Raw genomic sequence first — 21,515 nt, forward strand, 5'->3', positions numbered from 1 at the left:
AGAAGTTCGCGAGAGTATATGGTTACAGCACGACGGTACCCCCGCTCACTATTCACGACAAGTCACTGAATTTTTGAACGAAAGATACCCCAATCGATGGATTGGACGTGCAGGTACTATTGCATGGCCTCCAAGTTCTCCGGATTTGAATCCTTTGGATTATTTTTTATGGAGTTACTTCAAAGAAGCAGTTTACGAGAAAAATATTTCCAATGAAAGAGAGTTACGAGAAAAAATAAATAGTGTAGCTGAAATAGTAAAAACCAATGAGAGGGCTCGTAGACGTTTACGAAGAAACTTTATAAGAAGGTGTTGGTTATGCATAAGAGCAAGAGGAAGGCATTTTGAGCATTTACTATAAAAAAAGTTCAATAAAAGAGTTTTTACAAAAATCGTATTTTTTATTTTCTCCTGAAAATATCCTATGATATTGAATAAAATAAGAAAAAAATTAATTTGTTCCAGATAATTATACCTTTTTGTAATTTGTATGAGATGTAGATGTTTTTAAAATAAAGTTTCATAAGGTTACCATACATTTTTTTTACACCAGCTTTGTTCACACTTCGGTTCGTAAACTTTTAAACGTAAAATTTGTACCTATTTTTTGGTCTAATTTTTTTGTTGTTGTTAATAATGCTTGAGTATCATTTTAATTAGGAAGACTTATGTATTCTTCACTACCTTGAACAAAAAATAACAATAAAATAAAAAGGGATATGGTGAAATTTAATATTTAGCTTGCGTGGATAATATTTTCACCACATTTTGAAAAAAAGCATAAATCAAGAACTACAAAGCCTAGGACTATAAATTTTAGTATTTTTGTTAGATAATAAGTCTCACTACCGCCCATAACCCGTTGGTCCACTACTTACGGGACATTCTGCATAATTAAAATTTTAAATATATATTTATGTTTGAGTTTTGAAGGGAAACCGGAGATAATATTTATTTATAATTTTATATTACTACTAGCTGACTCAGCAAACGTTGTCTTGCCCCTAAACGCTATTTAAAAATAGGGGTTGGTGGTAGAAGTGTGAAAATTTAGGGTTGTATGTATTTTTAACCGATTTCGAAAAAAGGAGGAGGTTACTCAATTCGATCGTATATATATATAATGTATGTGGTTTTGATAATTCTTTTTTTGTTGGAAAGAAGATATCCCTAGTTTGGTACCATGATAAGGAAACCAGGATCTGATGATAGGGGTCCCAGAGAAATCGGGGAGAAACTCTCGAAAATCCGCATAACTTTTTACTGGGTGTACCGATTTTGATGATTTTTAATTTAATCGATAGCCGATGTTTACCATGTGGTCACACTTAAATTTCGTCGAGATCTGATTACAACTTTTGGAGTAATCTTTGATAATGCGTATTTACTCGACTATTTTTTCGTCTACCTACGTTGTATTACTTGTCGATATAATTGAAGTGGGTTTTTCTTCGTTTGCCTGCAAACACTATTCACTTATTCAATTTCAATGCCAAATCATAATAAAATAAAAAATAAATAATTTATCAAAAAATTTAAAAAAAAATTTGGGGTGGACTACCCTTAACTTTTAGGGGGATGAAAAATAGATGTTGTTCGATTCTCAGATCTACCCAATATGCACAAAAAAATTCATGAGAATCGGTCAAGCCGTTTCGGAGGAGTTTTTCTACAAACACTGCGACACGAGAATTTTATATATTAGATTTTACATATGTCAAGTGTCATCAAGTAGGTTTAGTTAGGCAACACTTGGGAGCATATAAACCCATAGATTATACACATAAATACTGGTACATAAACCAATGACTTATGACAGCGTCAACTTGTGAATAAGTTCATACAATAGTTTCATACATAGATTATACACTTATATACCTACTAAGTCAAGAGTCAAGTTCATACTTATATTAAGTTAGTGCTACTTGTTCTTAGAAATCTCAGATAACATATTAGATTAGATTAATTACAATTTTTAAAGAACAGTACCTAACTTGTTACAATTTTATAACGTAAAAATTTGATAGCGTAAACTGAGAAATCGTAACCTGACAATTTTGAAGTTATAGTGAAGTATTGCGACCATGTTAGTGGTCTAAAACTTTTGCTGTCTGATTGTTGCTTAAAGCTGCGCGTGGTATTTATAATCACTTCATTTTGTGGTATGTATTTGACTTTACTTTTATATACTTTTTAACGCTTAAATATGTTTAATTAATGATTTTATCAATGCAATGAACACCCACTTTGAAAATCATTAAGTATAAGTATTATTAAATCAAGGCGATGAACGTTATTCTGCGCGTATTGACTTAACCCAGTTACTTAAGATGAACTTTATATATAATGCCTTCGTATAATATTATTATTTAAAACAATCTTACATCCATTAAAACCTTAAAATAAATAATCGAGCAATTAATATTTCGCGATATAGTACAATGGGATATATGTTATCAATTTTGCTATTTGATATTCAATATAAATTATGAGTGTTGTTGATAAAATGGAAACATGAGTGAGGTATGGTGATAGGATACTTGGACTATTTGTTACAATTTTGTCATAATTACTTTTGCTAGTAGTAATTATTTAATGTTGTTTATGACAAGGCTAATAGAGCATGTGCTATTATAGTGTTTATTATATTCAATTATTTAAATTCTTTTAACTATTTAATTAACTTATCTCTGACTTCCTTGACTTAAGGTTATAGTTATAAATATTTACTGATAAGTATGTTTCTGGTAGGAATTATATTACATTGCCTACATACCATTCAGTTCCATAATACTTTTAACCCAAAGCTTGTCTGAAAGTAATAATTTATAAATAATAAGAGTGCTCTGTTAACCATCCCCTTTTGGAAAAGTTTATCTGAAAAAAACTATAAATTTATTTTTCATCCATTTATTCCCATTCCATTTTCCATCCAGCCATCTATTAACGACATTTAAGCACTAGTGTGAATGACACTATAGATGGCATATATAGGAAATGTTAAAATCCATATTTTAACATTTCCCGCCATCTATATCCTAACATTTAATTGTTTAAATACATATTATTTATAGTTTCTCTAATTTATACAATGTTTATAAATTTACTAACTAAAAACATCTCTTAATACCTAACTTAACAGTCGCACCTCAGGCAAATGTTTAATTAACTCAGAAAATCTCTGCATAACTCTGTTTGTAGCCACACAACGTTTCTACAAATGTTACGAAAGTTTCATAAATTCTAAATAACTCTTCTGGCAGAGTCTCAAATCTTCCAATTTCTCTGAGTTATTAAAACATATAAAAAGTTTCTTTGGCTCAATAATACTTTTTCAGAATTTTTAAGAGGCAATAAAAAAAATTTAATAGTTTTTTCAGATACATTTTTTATGAGGATAGACCCGAATGCCGTTATTGTAGTGTTTAATTCATATTATGCTTTTATGTGTAGTCAGCCAAGCATGTACGAATACAAACATATAAATACAAAAGTCTTCCAAAGAATGGGATACATACACCTTTTATTAATTTGTAATATTTTTATTTATCTATTAGTTATATTACAAAAAAATAAAAATATATGTTACACTGTAATTATTTCCTTCCATTCTGTTTGTCAAAAGCAAGATATTATGTTCATCATGTGGTCCAATTTAAATTTAAATAAAATCTACTACTTTTCGAAGACTAGTACTTTTCGAATTATATCTAATAACACTTTACTAGACTACTATTTTGTTGAGCTACTTTGAATTATACCGCACAACATTTTACTGGGTGTACAGAATTTGATGATTCTTGTTTAAATTGAAAGCTAATGCTTGTCTTGTGATCCCATTTTAATTTGACCGATATCTGATTACTACTTTTTGAGTAATCTTAGATAATGCAAATTACTTGACTATTTTTTCGTCTATATATATTATATTTATACATAATTATATTGATGTAATTTAAGTCGATTTATTTCCGTTTGCAAGCGAACATAATTATACTGGCCTTTTATTAATTTTGTAGGGCTAATTTTTTTTTTTTTTTTGTTCCCAATAGGTTTAACAAGAATCGATAATGCTGCGATTTCTAAGCAGAAGAGGCAGATCATCTAGCCAGAATCGCAATAAACAAAATCAAAAGACTTCTAACAACAAAAATTTAATACAATGCAAGGTAATGTTACTTGATGATACAGACTTATCTATTAATTTGTCTAAAAAAGCTAGTGCCGGTGATCTTTATGAACAAGTATTTTACTCTCTAGATTTAATTGAAAAAGATTATTTTGGCTTGCAATTTACTGATACAAATAATGTTAAGCATTGGTTAGATCCAACAAAGACAATAAAAAAGCAAGTAAAAATAGGTCCACCATATACCTTGAGGCTCAAGGTGAAATTTTACTCATCAGAACCTAATAACTTAAGAGAAGAGTTAACCAGATACCAATTTTTCTTACAATTGAAGAAGGATATACTAGAAAGCAAACTTGAATGTCCACATTCAACAGCAGTAGAATTAGCAGCTTTAGCTCTGCAATCGGAATTAGGTGATTTTGATGAGTCTGTTCATACACCGGCTACCGTATCTGAATTTCGATTTGTACCTAATCAAACAGAAGAAATGGAGATTGAAATATTAGAGGAGTACAAAAAATACAAAGGTCTTACACCAGCTCAAGCAGAAGTAAACTATCTAAACAAGGCTAAGTGGCTCGAAATGTATGGTGTTGATATGCACATTGTGTTAGGCAAAGATGGATGTGAGTATCACTTAGGCCTAACACCTACCGGCATTCTTGTTTTCGAGGGACCACAGAAGATTGGATTGTTTTTCTGGCCTAAAATAAGTAAACTAGATTTCAAGAAAAAAAAATTGACATTAGTTGTTGTTGAAGATGATGATCAAGGGCGAGAACAGGAACATACTTTCGTGTTTCGACTTCACAATGAAAAAGCCTGTAAACATCTTTGGAAATGTGCTGTGGAGCATCACACTTTCTTCCGCTTACGTGCCCCTGTAAAAGGTCCCTCGGCTAGGCAAAACTTCTTTAGAATGGGATCGAGATTCCAATATTCCGGTAAAACCGAATATCAAACAACGCAACAAAATCGTGCGCGACGTACTGTTCAATTTGAACGAAGACCGAGTCAACGTTTTGCTCGAAGGCAAAGCCATGTCCTTAGAGAACGTGAGAAGCAAAATACTACTGCTAAACCTGAAACTCCTGCTCAACCTGAACCTAGCACTTCAGCAGAAGCGGCTGCTAATGAATGTGGACTAGATGCCTTATCACGAAAGAGTAGTGCGAAATCTCACAAATCGTTGGTAGAAACTGATCTTAAAGCAACTGAGATAGGTGAACCTTCGACTAAAAATCTTCTGAATGATGAAGATCCCGAGGAAACAATTATTTCTAAAGATGATGCCATCAGCAACAAAGTTCTTTTCAAAATGGATAAACCTGAAGAGAAAAAGAATAATTTAACACAGCTTGTTATTAATAAACCCTCCTGCAATTGTTCACCTGTCGCTGAGTTTAATCCACTTAATGATCTTTTAATGAGTTTGGTAAAAGAAAAATTGAACAACGATGATTCAAAGAACGAAGTCAAAAAGGATCAATTAGATTCAGTTGATAAGGAAGTGCCAAACAATCAAAGTAAATGTTACTTACCATCAACAAAGAATCTTCCGCCTGGACAACTTAAATGCAATAACATATTAAAAGCTCGAGAAAATGAAGTAAAAATTATAAATGAGTCATCCAATATAAATCTTTCGATACCTTCTACGCCATCACCGAAAATACTCAATGAAACGAATCCAAATCATTCTCAGTATGTCTCTATTGTTGTGGTTGAACCACCGCGTTCCCAAACTAAGCTAGCTTCACCAAAACCCGAAATGATTGAAGACGTAATTCCGAAATCTCAACCGATATCATCACTTTCTCCGTGGCTGGTCACGTCCGAACCGAGTTCTCCTTCTGGCATAGGAGAAAAGGAAATAACGATCATCCATCGCAAATCTGTAATAACGACACAACTTTAAGAAATATATGTAATGAGTGGGACTAAATTTTATTACAGAAGTATTGGTTAAAACTTATCTTAAATTGTATTATCTATGAGTTAGCAAAGAAATAAAACTATTTCGAACAGCTATAATAAGATTGTTTTCAAGTATCGCTTCTATTAATTAAATACAGGTACATACGTTTGATATATCTAGTGGTCCTTGAAAATATTTTTTTTTTGACATATAAATATGATCTCATTCGGCCTGCAACAATGATTACAGAAGTATTCACTGTTTCGAATATTAATGTAAGCAATTAAAATCTGTTTAAAATAGTTTTATTCGTATATTTTTTTTATATGCTACATTTATTATTAGGTAATTATTATTTAAAACTAAATAGCCGTGACTATAATATTTATAAATTACACGCCTAATGTTTTTACGAAAAAAAAAAAACGGAACTGGCGCCAAAAAATTTATATTAATACGTTGAATGTCCACAGTCTAGTTTATTAACTCATATTTAAGTTCTTGCTTATTATAACCGTATTTTTTAAAATTTAATATCTACCTTTAGTAAAGCGTGAGGTGCTCCGAAATTACTAGGTAATTTCAGGTGTCAGTGATCGATATGTGACAATATGTGCCTTATAAAATATAAACTTCATTTTTTACATAAATTTTTCACTTTTTCATTTCACTTTTAAGTTTCGAAGGAAACCGAAAGCGAGATGCTTCATTTTTTTAATACTAAAAAAATGTTATTTACTCAACATTTTTATTAAAAGGTTAAATAAGTATTCCATTTTGTAAAACAAATACATTCCAATGTAACCTGATATTTTTTTAACGTTTTTTAATATTAGTATTGTAAAATATACAGAACAAGCTTAATTTGAAATTTTATTTAGGCGCGTTAATAGTGCATTTGCAAAAATCATTAATATTTACCTTGGTAAAAAAGTGTTAAGTTTTTTAATATAATATTTTTTTTGGATATTCCTAGTCTAAACATACTATTTAAAGGAGATGGATACGATTCCATACATTCTTGGGCCAAAATGTAATGAAATGAAAATGGTACCAATTAATGCATTTAGCCTTATTGATCCCTCGCTAAAAATTATTTATATTTTGGCTATCTAAGAGTGGAGTTATTAAACTTTTTGTAAAAATGAGGTTATGTTACAATGTCTATAAAAAAACCAGATTACTAAGTTCTTGTAGCACTAATGTTTGTTATATTTAGTGAAGAATGTTTGAAAACTCATTATAAATATTGATATACACTTGAAACCATAAATAAATATCAGGAATGGACTCAGTGTGCATCGGAAAACAGTTAACACGAAACGAGTGACGGACACAGTATTACTGTCAGTCAGCTGTCAAAGCTATCATTAAAAATATGATTAATTTTAAATCGATACGAAATCGATAACCATTTTGGTTTATCAGATATTAATTGATATTTTCACTATTAATGTAACTTTTTTAAATGCACTTTATTGTTTACAGCTTTAATTGGGCATCTAAATACGTTGAGTTAATTAACTAGTGCAAACATTTTCTTTTTGAATTCTGTAATCGATTATAGTTGAATCGATACCCACATAATTTGACGAAAACTATCTTTCTCAATTTTCTCCGCTTCCAGATTCAGAATTAAGCTGATATTTTATATTTTAAAATAAAAAAATATGACCAATTTTTTAAATCATATCTCTACTCATTAAATTTTGGCCCAAAAGTCCCTATCTCCTTTTAATATATAATCCTAAGTTATTATTGTAACTTATGTGAAACGTTTATAACCGGGGATATCACTTAAAATACTTTTTTTAATCGTAGCCTACTCGAGTAGTCGATCGATCTCGATCACCATATTTATAATTATATTGATGTTGTGTAAAAGTTTTTTAAACGAAATATACAAATATGGACCGTCTAAACTGTATGCATATAGTTGTGCATTTAAAAGTGGCCAAAATTACCTGAATTCAATTATTAATCGAACCAGTTTTTCGACGTTATTTCTTGTCGTGAATATATGTATTGTTTGTTTATTGGTGTAGTTATTGTACTTCGATTCCTTTTGTTATATTTATACTACTCCATTCCCGGTAGTATAAACGAGTAGATAGGTGCTATTTTTTAAGCTAGGTACTTTTGAGTCCAACTATTACGCTTTATATAATACTTCTAAAAATTTTCTGGATTTTTCATTATGAAAATCAAACTTACAATAAATATGACTAGCAGAAAATGATTGGAAAGAACAATTAGATGAGATAGAGTTAGATCCGTATCTATCTGTTTATATATTGTACTTAATATATTGTATTGTGCTATACTATATATATGTATTGTATTGTATCTGTATTGTACTTAATGGTACTTTGTATTATTTCGTGTAGGGTACTTATCAAGTATTATAAATATGTTCATTTTTTTTTTTTATACCATCGTATATTCCTCAATGATTTTAACATCGAATTACTAATAGTACAATGAATATAAATATTAAACAGTATTAAATATATTAAAAATGTTGAGGTGCCATACATAAATCTCTTACACTATTATGAATCTTTTATATAAATAAAAATGAATGTTGCTAAGCGCATAACTTGAGAATGGCTTGACCAATTCATCTTTTTTTTTTGCATGTTCCTTCAGGCCACGGAAGGTTTTAATAAAAAAAAATGATTTTTACTATAAACTTTTGACAGAACAATGTCAGTCCGGGCAACTATTATGTAATAATAATAATAAAAATGTTCTTTACAACAATTGTGTTTATTATCAATCTATTTTTAAAATTTGTATCGGTAGAGTCAGATATAATTATGAAATAGAGACTAAAAAAAATGTGAATATTATTAGCAATTCTTAAACGTTGCTAATACTATTCGCTATACTAATTATTTATAAAGCACGTTAATTAGTTTTGAGATAATAATTAAATTTTTAAAAAGTTAATAGAAATGTTGAAACCTTGACTTATGGCCGAAATATTATTTGTGTGGTGCTCGGAAATCCAATACACATATCGATTTCTTACCGTCCATTATTTCAAATTAGATTATAAGAGTATATTTTATGGTATTTATCCTGATATTGTACTTATCACTAGTTTTTGTCTTTATTGGACAAAAAAAAACACAACATGCTTAGGCCGTTGTCAAACATGCGTTTGTCGAGCATGAACATTTTTCCAGCCTTATACTAATAAGGCAAGATATAAAGGTGGATGTACGCGGTGTTTGCGACGTTATATAGACAAAAGCTAAAAAATGGAGGAACGCTCACGCTCGACAATCGATAGTATGATAACGGTCGTCAATTAAATTCTACGTTGTATGGATTTTAGTTGTGTCAATTTCACGCAAATCATTTCACTTATGTTAGTTGGGATGAAAAAATACTGTTGAGATTGTTCAGTGTGGTAGATGATCAAACCTATAAGATTTGAATGCATTTTAAATATTGAATTTCGTTATCATTTCGTAATTTACAACAACAATTATATAATAATAACACTAAAACCATCAATAAATCAAATGTATTTACTCAGTAGATCTATCATTGTGATCAAATACCTATGTTATTTGGACATACAAAAGAGATACATACAATTTTATTTTGTTTTGTATATTATGAGAAATTTTAGCCAATAGAAGGAAGTTAAACAGCAGGGTAGAAGTATAAGAATTTGGTTAATTTATGTAACAAGCTCTGTTGTATAAATTAGGATATGGTATAGTATAGAGATAGTATAACAGTTTTTCTATCCTGCTGATAAAGCGTCACTTAAATTATTATTTTTTTTTAACGGATAACAGTCTACATGAAATTGACATTTACTGAACTTTATAGTCATGACACAACTATAAGAATGAAGTTTAAACTGTATTCAATACCAATTCGATACTGATTATATATTTAAAAAATAAAATAATCTAATTAAGAAATTATATGTAAATTCCAGTACATTTTGTTTTCTATTTTAAAAGAGCAACTACTACACTCGCATGCAACTGAATCGACTCAAGCCGTATATTGGTATATAAGTTTGATTTTTCGGAAAATGGTTTATCCGATTTTTGTAAAAGTTTTTTTTATTCCAAAGACATATATTTTTTTTCATAAATATAGCCATTTTCAAATAAACAATGAAAAAACTTTCGAAATAAATACGGTCAAACATGAGCGTTACAGAAATTACCCGTTGCGGTACCCATGAGTTGCGAGACTAAATCATGTATAAGAGCTCACGTGACCCATATTTCTTATCAATCACTCGTCAGACGTTGACAGGTACACATCTCCTTAAGCTCCCAGTATTTTAATCGCGATCCAATGGACACTACCTCAGAAGCAGCGGTCTAAGTTGTAGGTTTGTTGCAAGCGGGCCATAATTAAAGGCAAGTCGCTCGTAAACTTAACATGAGCCAATCAGCTGTTTCATGAGTATACAGAAGGTTTCAAGAGACTGGTGGCTTCGTTCGGAGACCACAAACCAATAGACACCGGAGCACATCTGAGACGGACGACCGCTCCATTGTCTCAACTTCGTTGAGAAATCGTTATCTCACGGACGTTGATGTGCAACAGGAGCTCAGAAGGGTTCGAAGAGTGGCTGTCAGTCAGTGGCCAATTAGAAGACGGCTGAACAAATCCAATTTAACTCCTAAACGGCCAGCCAGAGGCCCGAAACTGACCGCAGGTCACCGTCAAGCCCGACTTTAATTTACTCGTGAACACCTCAATTGGACTATTGAGCAATGGAACTCCATCCTGTTCACTGATGAGAGCAGAATGTGTCTCCATGGCAATGACAGAAGAGACCGAGTATACAGGCGTCCAGGGGAACAGTTATCGCGATGCTGTTTCGCTGAAACAGTATCATATGGCGGTGGTTCAGTCACGATGTGGGCTGGAATATCATATGAAGGGAAGACCGAGCTTGTTTTCGTGCCTGTCGGTGGTCGGAGTGGTGGTCTAACAGCTCAAAAGTACGCGGAAAACATTCCTCTCGATCATGTTGTACCTTATGCAGGGTACATAGGAGAAGATTTTCTATTGATGCATGATAATGCTCGGTGTCATACAGCAAGTGTTACTCGCCAGTTTCTTTAAGAGGTGCATATTGAGACGATGATGTGGCCAGCCCTCAGTCCTGATCTGAATTGCATTGAGCATTTATGGGATGAGCTCAAACGGAGGGTGCGAGCTAGAGATACGGCTCCATCAAGCATCGTCGAGTCAAAACTACGCTAGAGGAAGAATGGAATACGATACCTCAAGATTTTATCAAAAAAGTGATAAAATCAATGAAAAATCGCATGCAAGCCGTTATAAAAGCTAGGGGAGGCAATACAAAGTATTGAAAATTTTAATTTTCTTTACTTCTATCAAAAATAATTTTTTTATTCATTATATTGTTGTTTTAATTTTTCTTCATTTTTTATGCATTTCTGTCAAATTAAATTTTATCAATAAATACTCAACCGATTTTTCTCATTAGGATAGCATTTTTTAAGAGAAAACATTAGGCTTTCAAACAAAAAAAAGAACAAGAAAATCGGATAAGCCATTTTTCTAAAAATCGAACTTTTATACCAATATACGGCTTGAGTCGATTCAGTTGCACGCGAGTGTAGTAAAGTTAATAACTAAAAATCTTCGAAACAGTAATTTTTAACTTGCAACATATTTTTATCATTATTCTTTAATAAATATACTTTGTGATTGATATAAATAAAGGAATTTCTTTTTATTTAAGACAAGTGAATTTATGTTGAATTCTTGTAAATATTTGTTTTTATCAATACATTATATTATAACACGTTTCGGTATTATCTTTGTATTTTAGGTTACACATATATTATATCTAAATGTTTAAGTTTAAGCTACACTTTATGTTACTCTTTTATGACAAAATAATAAATGTATACATAATTATATTAATACTCATTTTTGTCTTATTAAAATTACCTTTTATTTATTGCGATGAAAATAAAAAAATATAATAAATAGCTGGCTGTGAGAAAAGCAGTCAAATTAAATTGAAAAAAAAATGTCCTTTTTTATGTCAGATTAAAAAAATAAATTCACATTAACGTGGAAAAAGAGAATATAAAACTACATTCATTTGAAGATAAAATGTCTTCAGAGAAATCATCTTCTAATTTACAGCAACAATTCTCTTTTAAACGGTATTTTATTAATAATTTGGATTCCTATCATGGAGAATACTTTTTGAAGGAAATTTCTAAAGTGTTAGAACAAAGTGCAACTTCTTCTAACAAGCAATCGTCACAAACTGTAATTGGCGAGGATATGGAATCATTAAGTCAGCCACCAGAACAACCGTACGAAATTATAGGTAAATAATAAAGAATCACTTAATATTATTTCAATTTATATTTCATATCTACACTTACTATCTATGAAAGAGTTAAAAGGTTATCTGGAAGAAATCCATCTTTAGCGATAAGCTCGCCATTTTACATCGTGAGTTGTACCAACTTTATTTATGCGTCTGTATTTTGATGTAGAATAAATAAATCAATAAGAGCTTTAAAATATTGGAAAGACAAGAAATTCAAACGTATATACTTCACTAACGCTAACTCAGATCTCGGAATTCGTAGATGATATAAAATTTTAATAGATCTAGAACTTTATCCTAATTTATGGTAATGTTGTATTAACCGGCTTTTTCTTAGGTACCGTTATCGACCCCAAGGTCAAATCTGTGGATAACGTCGCCCGTATAGTTTCTAGAGCCGACTGTTTGTCCCAAATGCTCGCTTGTGGAACGGTTGTCTTTGATATAAGCTACTCTAAAGACGAGTTAAAGCTAGCTATGGATTACGTTAAATGTTAGTATGTAAATATTCGTTAGTTTGTTTATGGTAGTAAATATGTGACTTGCCAAGTTTACTGTGGTTTTAACTGCATTTGTCCATGTTTATATGAGATTTACGAGATTTCTTCCATAAGGTGGTTACGAGTTCTATCACCGCTCATGATAGGTACACACAAAACAAAAATTTATCCTGGTTCGGTGTTCGTCGTGTGTTAAATGGATCGCCGAGTTCTACCAGAGCGACTGTTGACAAACATTGTGGAGTAAAAAATATGGAATAATAAAAGCACGGGCATTATAAGCCTGTGGATATATAACTTAAAAAAAGATATTTTGGAGTGTCAAATATTTATTTATTTCTGAACCAGATTTTAATTACGGCGAAAGTAAGAAACGTAATATCGCGTGATAGCGATCGTTAAACATAGTAGGCAATATATCCGCCAACCCGCATTGGAGCAGCATGGTGGATTAAGCTCTGATCCTTCTCCTACCCTGAGAAAGAGGCCTATGATCAGCAGTGCGATATTACAGGCTAAAGCGAATAATCGTTTATTCAAATTATTATTAAAAATTATTTGAAAATATATCTTGCAGTATTAAAAGATCTGTTTGAAAAACAAACACCGGTTCATGCCACTGATTCAAATGATGACGGAAAGCCAAGCGAATATAAAAAACGATACCTGATATTGGTATCGACCGTAATGACTTGGGCCGTTACAAAACCATTAGACCCGGTTAGTTATAAAAAATGTTGCCACTTTTTTATCATAGTCGAACTTAACAATATACTTCTACTTAAGATAAAGCTTTTCTGAAATAATAAACATGCTCATAGCTTTGGAAGCTATTTATGGAAGTAAAACTTCTTTGCGCACGCTTGACTTGGTGAGTAAGCTGGTGAATGCGTGACTAGAGCTTTACGAAAATTGTGATCGGGTGAGGCGAATCAGTTAGATGAAGCTAAAGAAGTTTCACTTCAGTCGTAGACTCGTTTTTGTTTTTTTTTTTTCAAATGAAATTTATATTCTTTACTTATTAAAGGATACACCGGACATGCCTTTTATAGAGACTGATTTTCGTAAAAGAAAACCACATCCAAATTATAAAATGCATTACGACGTCGAAAATGAGGTTATTGGCATAGCGAGAAAATATAAAAAACAAATTGGGTTAGTGACAATTTTCTTGGCTGAATTGGGTTAATTTTTAATCTTAAGATTTAATTTTTACCTTTGAGGGTGTAGGTGGGTATAAACTAAAATTTAACATTCTATCAGTGGAATTTAATTTTAATATTTAGTATACTCATAAATTTTAATCGTTAAGTATACTTATAAATTTTATCCCATGGGATAAAAATCAAATTAATGGCATAAAATTGACATAGGGCTGTCGTTGTCGCATCGGGACTGACATACGGTGGTCGCGAGGATGTGTTATTCTTCTGGTTTCAAAAAGCTTGGGAATGCGAGCGACTATTACCCATATTAGGACGAGGTTCAAACGTTATTCCACTTATAAATGTGCAGGACTTAGCGCAGTTAGTATGACAATTAGGAAAATTAATTTTATACTTAATATCTGTATATAAAATTATTAAACAAAGTGATTAAAAGTGATTTTTAGGATTGTATATAATTTGGTATCGGACTTTCCAAAGAAACTTTATATTCTTGCCGTTGAACAGACCATCACTAAACAAAGAGAGGTTAATGTTTTAATTAAAAATAACCGTTATAGGTAGAAACAAAAAAGATGTAAATAAATCGAATTTAAATGTTTCGCAGATAATAAAATCTTTGGGACGAATTGTAGGCTCAGGAATGTTTAAGTGTATTCCACAAGAAGATGGATTTCTTATCCCTGATATTGACGTAAGCTGTTTTTCATCTTAATAATAATAATAATTCTCGCCTCACGTGGAGAATAAGGCCTCCCTACAGTGGCTGCGATTCGGGGACCTCTTTGCGGAAACTGTACGTTGTGTCTGTGCAATACAATATCAGGTGGTTAAGACAAACAACTACCGAAAGCAAATCCTGAAGAATAGCCCTCCAGACTTCTGTCTAGCCTGTAGTCATCCCGGTCACTCAGACAGGAGCTTTTGGGTAGTTCCGCGCTTACTAACACTAAGTACTTGCACAGACATAATCAAGCGTACGTAATCATATGACATACTCGTCTATGTCAGTGTTCGAACGTGACGATGTCCGGCTCAACTGGGACCTGCCTATCATCACAGACAGAACGATACTGGCTAACAAGCCTATTATCGTGGTGTTTGGACAAGGCACGGTCGAGGGTGTTTTTCTTGGACATCACCGTCCCGCATGACGAGAACCCCGTGAAAGGCGAAACAGAGAAAAGAGGTAAATATCTGGATCTGGCGTACGAGATTGTCGACATGTGGGATATGAGGTCCGCTGAAATCATCACTTTTATAATATCTATTAACGGTTTGATCCCGGTTAACCTCGCTCACCAGCTGAGGCAACTGGGGATCCGGGACGGTTCACTCGCAGCCAGAATCCAGAAGAGACAAGGATTGTCCGCTGATTTCTCACCCTACAGCCCTAACGCCCGGCTGTTTGATATCCCTGCCGGGGCGTAATCCTCCCGCGCTTATATTTATATGTATAAGTATGTGTAAATTTATTGTATTATTTATATAAGTAGGTAAATAAATAAAAATATATATATACAACACACGGTCATCTGTTCCTGAAGTAGGAAACTTACCTAATGCTTGTGTTATAAGTAACAACCGACTGCTACATTTTTTCTCTATAAACATATATAGGTATATATAATACAAATACTAGCGACCCGCCCTGGCTTCGCACGGTTGCAAAAACTATCAGTGTTCCTCTACTATATTTTGCATGTATAATACCTTTCTCTGCAATCACTCTATTAACTAAAGAAAACCGCATCAAAATCTGTTGCGTAGTTTTAAAGATCTAAGCACACAGACAGCAGGAAGAAGCTTAACTATCAGCGGCCTGTGCTTCAACGTACCACCGGAGGACTACTATTTTTTTTTTATAAGTATATTTTAAAATTTATAATAGTTTAAAATATTGAAATAAAGTAAACAATAATAAATCTTTATTTCAAAATCCTTTACTTCGAAATAATGTGATAATTTAATCCATTGCAAGACGGGTTACTAATATTTATATCAACTCAAACTGCATACTAATTTCTAGCAAAGAATATTTGATTTTATGACTTTAAATCTCAACATGGAGCCCACATTTATTGTGGAAACAATGGGTTTGCAATGGACATCTGAATTATCTTTTCAAGAAAACGTTCCTATTTTAATGAAACGATTTAAAAAAGAAAGGGGCTTGAAACCATTTAAGGTGATAATTTAACAAAATCAGTACTTACTAGGGCAATATTACTAATTTCTATTTAAACATTGTTTATCTAAATCTTTTAGTTATAACACTATAGTCTGCTTTTTAATAAACGAGTACTATGTCTCTCGCACATTTCCGTGTCATTGTTAGGGGGTGGGACCAATGCCTTTGTTCTTGTCGTTGAAATTGTAAAAACCCGTTCATATATATACTTCTAAAATATAGATACGAATAGATACTTCTAAAATTTACTGATTGACTTAGACAAACTTAATATTTATTTCGCTTCAGCCTGTAATATCCCACTACTGGGCATAGGCCTCTTTCACCATGTAGGAGAAGGATCAGAGCTTAATCCACCACGCTGCTCCAATGCGGGTTTGCGGATATATTCCCTACTATGAGTAACGATCGCTATCAGGTGTACATGATAAGAACCGGGACCGACGGCTTAACGTGCTCTCCGAGGCACAGTGGGGAGACCCACTAGGACTGCACAAACACCCAGACCACGGCAAACACCTGTATGACCAACACAAATGTTTGTCATGTGCGGGGATCGAACCCGCTACTGCCAGCGCAACAGGTACAATCCATGGCTGTGACCGCTGCACCAACGCGGCGTCACACTTATTTACCTACTTATTATTATTTTATAGGTATATAAATATTTAAAAAATTTCATAAATAAATAATAAAACAATAGAATATATTATGCACAAGAACTTCTAAATAAAGTATTTATTTTATAATTCTTGTAATGTTTAGAACTATCGTCATCGCCTTCTGATGAACTTTCTGACACGTGAATAATAAACTGCGCTAATATATTTTCTACATAAGTGTATAATCTGGTACATTTTTGTTTCGATCTTGGTTATATCTGTTATTTTCTGTCATGTCACTTGAGCCCAAACAAGTGACAATGATACTAAGCGACTTCTTTTATTGTTCGGTTATTTTGGTAGTCCACCGGATTTCATGTATGTTTACCATGTACACCGCAGAGACATGAATTCCTATTGAACTTGACACTACAATCAGAATCTTTAAATGATTTAAACAAATTGGACATAATTTGTTTTTCTGTATATTGCAAAGGGCTCTTAATAGTACGCTTAACTACAGGAAACATGTCACCCGTGACTCATGCACAAACAATATCGTCTTGTTCACTCACTAAAACACGTGCTATGCGCAGGTAGTCGCTGAGTCAACTAAGTGTGCATGTAACTACAGCGTTTGTGTGAAATGGACTTTATATTGATTTACGTGGACCAATAACAACGCAATAAAGTATTTTCTTTACTCGTTTGTTAAAAAAATGACTATAGTGGTACTTACATTTCATTCTGTATTAAACAAATTATGTATCTTCTGAGCGATACAATATTCCGATATGTTTTATTCATGATTAAACAATTGTAATAAACAAACAGGTAATTGTGCATGGACCGCCGATTGTGGGTAAAACAACACTATCTAAGTTGATATGCGAAGCGTACGGTCTTGTTTATGTCTCAGCTGAGACTGTTGCCCAGGACTTATTGGAAGATTTGGTTAGCTATCCAACTAACTTAAAAAAAAAAGTTTTTTGTACTTTACTTTTATTTCGAAAGCAAAGTTGACCCAGAACTTCTTATAATATATAACTGGCCTTTATTTACCTAGGATGTGTTACACATAATTCCTACTTTGGTAGTTTTTATCACGTGATTCTGATAGGAATCCCCGGACTAGGCACAAACACCCAAGACAGAATCAAACGTTTAATCGATCACAGATATGTTATGATAGATATGTATTATGTAATTGCCATAAACATTTTTACACCACTACACCAGAATTGTCATCAATGATTGAATCCATACCGAACTAATACGATGTATAATTATATATGAGGTAGCTTTTATAGAAATTATACTGTCATTACTGTCTACTGCTATTACATTATGTTATAGTTTTGAGAACTTACATTATAAACAGTTTTCATAAAACTCGAAACTAAATTGGTAAAATGAAATGTCTTCAGACGTGGCGGATAAAACACTGGGAAGTAGGGGAGACTGCTGAACTCGATCAATCAACCGCGGAAGATGATGACATTGTAGCCAATGACGTTGATGAGGAAGATGATAATATAATTCAAGACGAAGCAAAACTGACACATGCTATTTTGAATTCGGGACGAGATTTGACTGATGAAGAAATATTAACGTCAGTATATAAAATAATCGCATGATAATATGATAAAAAAAAATCACATTAAGCCTGTGACATCGCACTGCTGGGCATAGGCCTTTCTCCATGCAGGAGAAGGATTGGTGCTTAATCCACCATGCTGCTCCACTGCAGGTTGGCAGATATGTTCCCTACTGCGAGTAACGATCGCTATCAACCATTTATGATAACAAAAGGGATGAACGGCTTAACGTGTTCTCCGAGGCACGGTTTGAAAACTATAAAGAACATACATCCAAACCTGAAATTTTTTTTGTGCAAATGAAATATGAATCCCGAGCGGGAATCGAACCCGTATACCGTGAGTGTTTAGGCGACTACTAGCACAACTACCAACACCACAGCGGTTGTTTAAAAAAATATAATACGTACCTACTAATTAAATCTAATTAAAACTTTAAATACGCCGAATTAAGTCAGTTATTATAAGGATATATTTTTTATGTAACTAGGTCGGCAAATAAGCGTACGGCTCACCTGATGGTAAGCGATTACTGTAGCTTATAGACGTCTGCAACACCAGAAGCATCGCAAGCGTTACCGACCCTATCCCTTCCCCCCAGGAGCTCTGGTCACCTTACTCGCCAACAGGAGCACAACACTGCTTGAAACAGTATTATTTTGCTGTGATCTTCTGTACCCCAGTCGGGCTGCTACATATTTTGAACAGGAAATTTTGTGCTGTGCCCTACCTCATATTTTATTAATTAATTTTTAATAGGTATGTACGTCGTCGGCTACTTAGTAACGAAGCTTTGAACAGAGGATGGGTGCTCGATGGTTTTCCGATTAACCTAGCACAATGTTCGACATGTAGGAATTATACAATATATTAGACAGATAGATTAATAACTATTTAGTGGCATTATTCATATTTTAGCATTTAATATTGTTTGTTATAATGTACTGTACAACTCAGTCTTCGTGATGATAATTTCCGGTGGACTCGAGTAAGTTAATCGGCGCCCATGATTGGCTTTGTATGTCTGTATAACTTAAACATTAATGTTAAATTAAGCAATTTGGGCTAATGCTTACCTACATTCATTAAATCAATAAAAATTAATGTAGCATAAGTAACCTATATTTCTTTTCTATTCCTGCATGTAAAAAGTTTTTATGTAAAGGTATTACCTATATTACCTTTTTTTTCAATTATTTATTTAATGTCAAACTATTTAAATATCGTAAGGGTATTGAGTTTATATGAACAATAAAAACTTTGCTATCGTCATGTAGTATTCGAAAAGGGAGATGAGCAAGATGCAGAAGGAGAAGAAGAAAATGAGGAAGATCAATTCGATGAAGACATTGATCTATATAATAACGTTCTTAAAAAAATGTTACCAGGTATAGTTGTTGATATGAATACACACTTTTCTTAACACAGAATGGGAATTGTGATAATATTTTGGTGCAAAAAAATTGCAATTGCAGAGATTGTTGTGACATTAGAAGCTACAGATGAATTTATATGCGAAAAAGCAATGCGTCAGCCCGAAGATGATTCTCGACTAGATGAAGAAACTATTCTAAAACGTCTCAGTGAATTCAGGGCTGGTGACACTCGTGATACAACTATGCTTAACTTTTTTGATGAACTTGATATACATCCTTTAGTAATACATGTTAAAGAACATGCAGATTATGGAATGAAAGCCGCGTTTGCTTCAGTTACGTTACGAATGGGACGCCCGTGCCGTTACGGGAAACTTATCGGTAAGGAGTTAAAAACGATTGGTATATATTCAACCCATTTTTATGAGTAAATAGTATTTCTTACAAAAAAGGATGGTGGTGATAATTTCTATTGAATCAGGTGTATTAAAATTCGTATTATTAATAAACAAATAAAACTAGATAAATGTACCATAACAGAGGAGAACTGGAAAAAAGCGTCATCATTATTTATCAGCTAAAATTTACCTACCTAATAACAATCGTTAATCTACTACACATAGCTTTTTGTTACTTGTCTCATTTTTGTTTAAAAAAAGCAATATTCCAACCATTTTAGCACAAATCGAAGAAGCTGAGAAAAAAGAAAAACAAGAACTGGAAACTCTACAAGCGAAAGAAGCAAAGGCAATGAAAGAACTGGAGAAAAAAATGCAAGAAGAACGAGAGGAAAAAATGGAATATTGGGTATGATAGTTTTAATGTTTTGTTTTCTGTTACACTGACATTTTATGGCACTGAAAATGATTAAGCCCTGTTTATTTTAAATTATCATAATGAAACTTTAAAATGTTTTCCACGCTACGTTTAATTATTGAACAATATAAAATATTAATGCTTTCTCTTTCGTCTTTCATTCCTAGTCTGAGTTGTATGCGTTGATGAGGGAGGAAGAGGAGGCTGCTTTAGCTGCAGCAAGCGAGCCCTTGAGGAACTACCTCGTGAACAATATCTTTCCAACGCTTACCACTGCGCTTTTAGAAGTTGCTAAGCTACGTCCAGATGATCCTATAGATTTTCTAGTATGTTTTCTTTTTTTACGAAATTGTAATAGTTATTTTGAACAGTAAAGGATGATATAAACTTCTGTTACAGGCTGAATATTTATTCAAGATAAACCCAACTGGAAAAATGCTAGAACCAGGTTATAATCTTCAAGCTGAAAAATTACTAGGAAAAATAAAAATACTTGACGATGCGCTAAAGGACTTAGATATAAAAATAGAACCTTTACTACCACCTGAAGTTGATTTCGAATTCAAACCTAAAAAGAAAATTAACAGCATGAGCGCCTTGTAGTTTATATAATTTATTATGTATCTTGAATTCTTCTATATGATTAAAACTTAAAATTTTATTATCTTTAAGTTTATAATTGCCATGTGCGTTTACTACACTTGTGTATACTTGTAAATACAAATTATGTGATGTGAACCTGTAGGCTCAAGTTTTTACTAAAACTCAGTTTTGTTTCCGTTCGTAAATACTAGATCGTTACACGAGTAGAAATTACAGTCATTATGCTTAATTAAGGGATCAATACTT

General features: G+C 32.6%; 2 protein-coding genes across 3 annotated transcripts; both read left to right on the forward strand.

The window, feature by feature from the left end:
• Positions 1-1,835: 1,835 nt before the first annotated feature.
• LOC123654639 (band 4.1-like protein 5) lies at positions 1,836-6,265 on the forward strand. Of its 2 annotated transcripts, XM_045590533.1 has the most exons (3): positions 1,836-1,914; positions 2,028-2,162; positions 4,053-6,265. In XM_045590533.1, the coding sequence occupies exon 3, from the start codon at positions 4,071-4,073 to the stop codon at positions 6,048-6,050; it is 1,980 nt and encodes a 659-aa protein (XP_045446489.1). In that variant the 5' UTR covers positions 1,836-1,914; positions 2,028-2,162; positions 4,053-4,070; the 3' UTR covers positions 6,051-6,265. The 2 variants fall into 2 exon arrangements, with proteins under 2 accessions (XP_045446489.1, XP_045446488.1); XM_045590532.1 differs by having other exon boundaries at positions 1,842-2,162.
• A 5,923-nt stretch (positions 6,266-12,188) lies between these two features.
• Positions 12,189-21,288, forward strand: LOC123654640 (adenylate kinase 7-like). Its single transcript, XM_045590535.1, has 16 exons — positions 12,189-12,411; positions 12,755-12,910; positions 13,495-13,637; positions 13,945-14,072; positions 14,291-14,443; positions 14,530-14,611; positions 14,691-14,777; positions 16,113-16,271; positions 17,711-17,830; positions 18,304-18,488; positions 19,234-19,325; positions 19,752-19,862; positions 19,950-20,231; positions 20,530-20,657; positions 20,834-20,992; positions 21,066-21,288. The coding sequence occupies exons 1-16, from the start codon at positions 12,189-12,191 to the stop codon at positions 21,267-21,269; spliced, it is 2,412 nt and encodes an 803-aa protein (XP_045446491.1). The 3' UTR covers positions 21,270-21,288.
• Positions 21,289-21,515: the final 227 nt, after the last annotated feature.

Source organism: Melitaea cinxia, chromosome 6 (assembly GCF_905220565.1).
Source record: "Melitaea cinxia chromosome 6, ilMelCinx1.1, whole genome shotgun sequence".
Lineage (NCBI taxonomy): Eukaryota > Metazoa > Arthropoda > Insecta > Lepidoptera > Nymphalidae > Melitaea > Melitaea cinxia.

What these genes read in the sequence shown, in the direction of transcription:
- LOC123654639 (XM_045590533.1), top strand. Translation starts at nt 4,071, where the DNA reads ATGCTGCGATTTCTAAGCAGAAGAGGCAGATCATCTAGCCAGAATCGC.
- LOC123654640 (XM_045590535.1), top strand. Translation starts at nt 12,189, where the DNA reads ATGTCTTCAGAGAAATCATCTTCTAATTTACAGCAACAATTCTCTTTT. An exon ending in TTACAAAACCATTAGACCCG is followed by an intron (nt 13,638 to 13,944) that starts GTTAGTTATAAA and finishes TACTTATTAAAG; the next exon opens with GATACACCGGACATGCCTTT. An exon ending in CCGTTACGGGAAACTTATCG is followed by an intron (nt 20,232 to 20,529) that starts GTAAGGAGTTAA and finishes CAACCATTTTAG; the next exon opens with CACAAATCGAAGAAGCTGAG.